Source organism: Cyprinodon variegatus, unplaced genomic scaffold, assembly GCF_000732505.1.
Source record: "Cyprinodon variegatus isolate N-32 unplaced genomic scaffold, C_variegatus-1.0 Scaffold837, whole genome shotgun sequence".
NCBI classification, from domain to species: domain Eukaryota; kingdom Metazoa; phylum Chordata; class Actinopteri; order Cyprinodontiformes; family Cyprinodontidae; genus Cyprinodon; species Cyprinodon variegatus.
Genome location: NW_015151290.1, coordinates 205,000 through 207,755, shown reverse-complemented (window position 1 = coordinate 207,755; position 2,756 = coordinate 205,000). Strand labels below are relative to the sequence as shown.

The 2,756-nt window shown below is 36.0% G+C and overlaps 1 protein-coding gene across 1 annotated transcript in view; it reads right to left on the bottom strand.

Moving 5' to 3' along the window:
* Positions 1–2,756, bottom strand: part of n4bp2 (NEDD4 binding protein 2) — a 19,143-nt gene that overhangs the window by 2,779 nt on the left and 13,608 nt on the right. The window contains exons 12-14 of the mRNA XM_015397077.1: positions 2,425–2,554; positions 2,075–2,251; positions 937–1,105 (exon numbers count right to left, since the gene is read on the bottom strand). Of these exons, the coding sequence (XP_015252563.1) occupies positions 937–1,105; positions 2,075–2,251; positions 2,425–2,554 (476 nt within the window). The remainder of the gene's footprint in view (positions 1–936; positions 1,106–2,074; positions 2,252–2,424; positions 2,555–2,756) is intronic.

Below are 2,756 nucleotides of genomic sequence, written 5' to 3'. Positions count from 1 at the left end.
ATTCTTATACTCTGTGATTTATATTTAATTAAATAAGTTCTGTAGGTTATTTTGCTTTCCTATATCTTCAGCTAACATCCAGTTTGCAATGGTTTAATATTGAAATCACCTACTCACTTTATGCCTTTTGAACACCTGGAACAGCACTTTGAACTATTGCTTCAGATAACAGTTTAACTTGGTCAATTAGTACTAAAGTTTCAAATATTGAAAGGTAAAGGGGAGAAATTTTTTCAAATCACTTGAAAAAACGTCCCTCTTCCAAGAGGGAACTCCTATTTAACACATGCGAGAGCATGCACACGCCCATTTCTCCTCATGCACGCTCTGTTTAAAAGTTTCTGTTTGTATCGCTCATACAAGCTTACTTTCTAAACGAAGATTTGCATTTTTTTTTATGTCAGAATCACCATCGGTAAGTGAAAATGTATTCACGACAAGCAGACATGTTAACAAAAAAAAAAAAACATGTGTAAAGCCAATTGTAATACAGATATCGTGAATGCAAATAGGTGTATTTCTCTGCATCTGTAAAGCTCTGCAAGCATCTTTATAGCTAACTTTAGCATGCTAAAGACCATTAAACAAGCTATCGTCTAGCAAGATTTTTTTTTTGCTTTACATTTAGAGCTTTCAAGAGGAATGATTGACAATTAGGAGGAAATCTTATTTTGATGATCCACCTGGAAAAAGTACATCCTCTACCATACCTTTAAATGATTTTGGCATTTAGATTGTTAAACTCTGACGATTTCTGCAACCCTTTAGCTTTTTTTTTTTTTTAGCTAATTCAGCTTCTTCATTTAGCTTTATGCTTTTGTATAGTATTTTTACAGGTTACTTTCTGGCTCCAGATGGTAGAAATCTACCTGCTACTTGCATCAGACTGATCAGAGTTCATGTTAGAAGGAAGGCTGTGCAGAATATTTGCTTCACCTGCAGTTTTTTCCTCCAGGACCTGAGCCAGATGCTCTAACGCCTCATTCACATGCAGCCCGTGGAGGTCCATGATGTTTCTGGGCAGCAGCGATTGGTTAACTCTTTCAAATATATGCACAGCTGCTCTGTGGTTGGCTTCACGCATCCGTTGGCCATGCAAGTGTCCCTAAAAGAGTAGAGAAAAACGCAATTAATACTTTAAGCTGGATTTTAAACTGAAAATTTACATTTTATTTACGTTTTTATATCTAAGGCCGATACTTTACACTCTTTACAAAACCAAAGAAAAGAAAAAAACTTAAACTAAGATTTATGCAGATCTATATAATAAAGATAAGGATGTTCTGAAACCTTTTCTGTTTATTTTTATTATCTTCTGAATAAGTTTGTTAACTTGTTGTTGACTCAGACTTTAGCCTCACACAGCAAAAACAAACACAATCAGGTCAATAAAATACTACAGTTGTCTTATACGACGGAAATATCCTATAGGTTGATATTTGATATATTCTAAATATAGAGAAAACATTATTGCCCAGGATCATAGCAAGCTGTTGAAAATGTACCTTTAATTTCTACTGCTAAAAGGAATTAACCAGTAACTTTGGTTCTAACATTATTTGGACTTCCCACAATTCATTTTATATTGTATGGTGATCCAACAAAACATACTGAATATTTGGGAAACAAGGAAATGTTTTAATGATTCCCTCAAAATAAAAACTAATAAGAGAAACCTTTTTTGGAAATGCAACATGTTAAGAAGTCATAAACCTGAAACTGAAAGAACAACTTTCATTATAGAAACTGACCTGTTTGACTAAGTTTACTAAGGGTGAAAAAATATTATGTGTAAAGCTGATTGAAACATCTCCTGAATACCGGCAGCTGAATAAAAGTGATATACAAACCCTTTAGATATTCATAGGTAATACGTTTTCTAAACCATTATTTTTTTTCCACTTCACGTTCTTGTCCCACTCTGTTGGCCTAGAAAACAGGTTGTTGCAGTGCAACTTGTGGGAAAGTTTTAAATATAAAAACTATTGCAGCAATTGACTGTTTGTGTATTCATTCTTAATCTAAACATGATTATGTATATTAATTCTTAACCCAAGAGTTAATAAACTGTTACCTGCTGTGCATAAAACGAGGCCACTTCTCTGCGACCCTGCTTATAAGCTTCTGCAGCCTTGGCAAAGCTCTCAATCTGTCGTCTTCTCTGGAGATTAGCCTCAGCCCGGAAGTCTTCATACTCGGGGTCCTCTGTATCCTGATAGGTAGGTGCAGCAGACTGCAGTGGCTTCTGTTTCTGCATGGATTAAATAAAAAGAGCATAATGCAGGTAGCTGCTCCTAAAATCTAAAGAATGTGTTGAAACAAATTGTTAAACTTGTTTATAATGAACCAGTTCAGCATGCAAAAGTTAAAATTAGAAGAAAAAATTAAGAGATGCACATGTGTTAGGAGAGGATGAGGTCACACCTTTTCCCTTTCCTTGCTAGCAGTTCTGTGCTGGTCCGACCGAGGAGCTCCTGATGCAACAACCATCTTCACAGGTTCCTCCTCGTTGAGAAGGGAGCGTAGAAACAACTCTGTCTGAGTCAGGTTGTACCTATGCAGAAAACAAAAAAAACTAAAAAATATATATACACTCACCAGCCACTTTATTAGGTACACCTGTCCAACTGCTCGTTAACACTTAATTTCTAAGCAGCCAATCACATGGCGGCAGCTCAGTGCATTTAGGCATGTAGACATGGTCAAGACAATCTCCTGCAGTTCAAACCGAGCATCAGTATGGGGAAGAAAGGTGA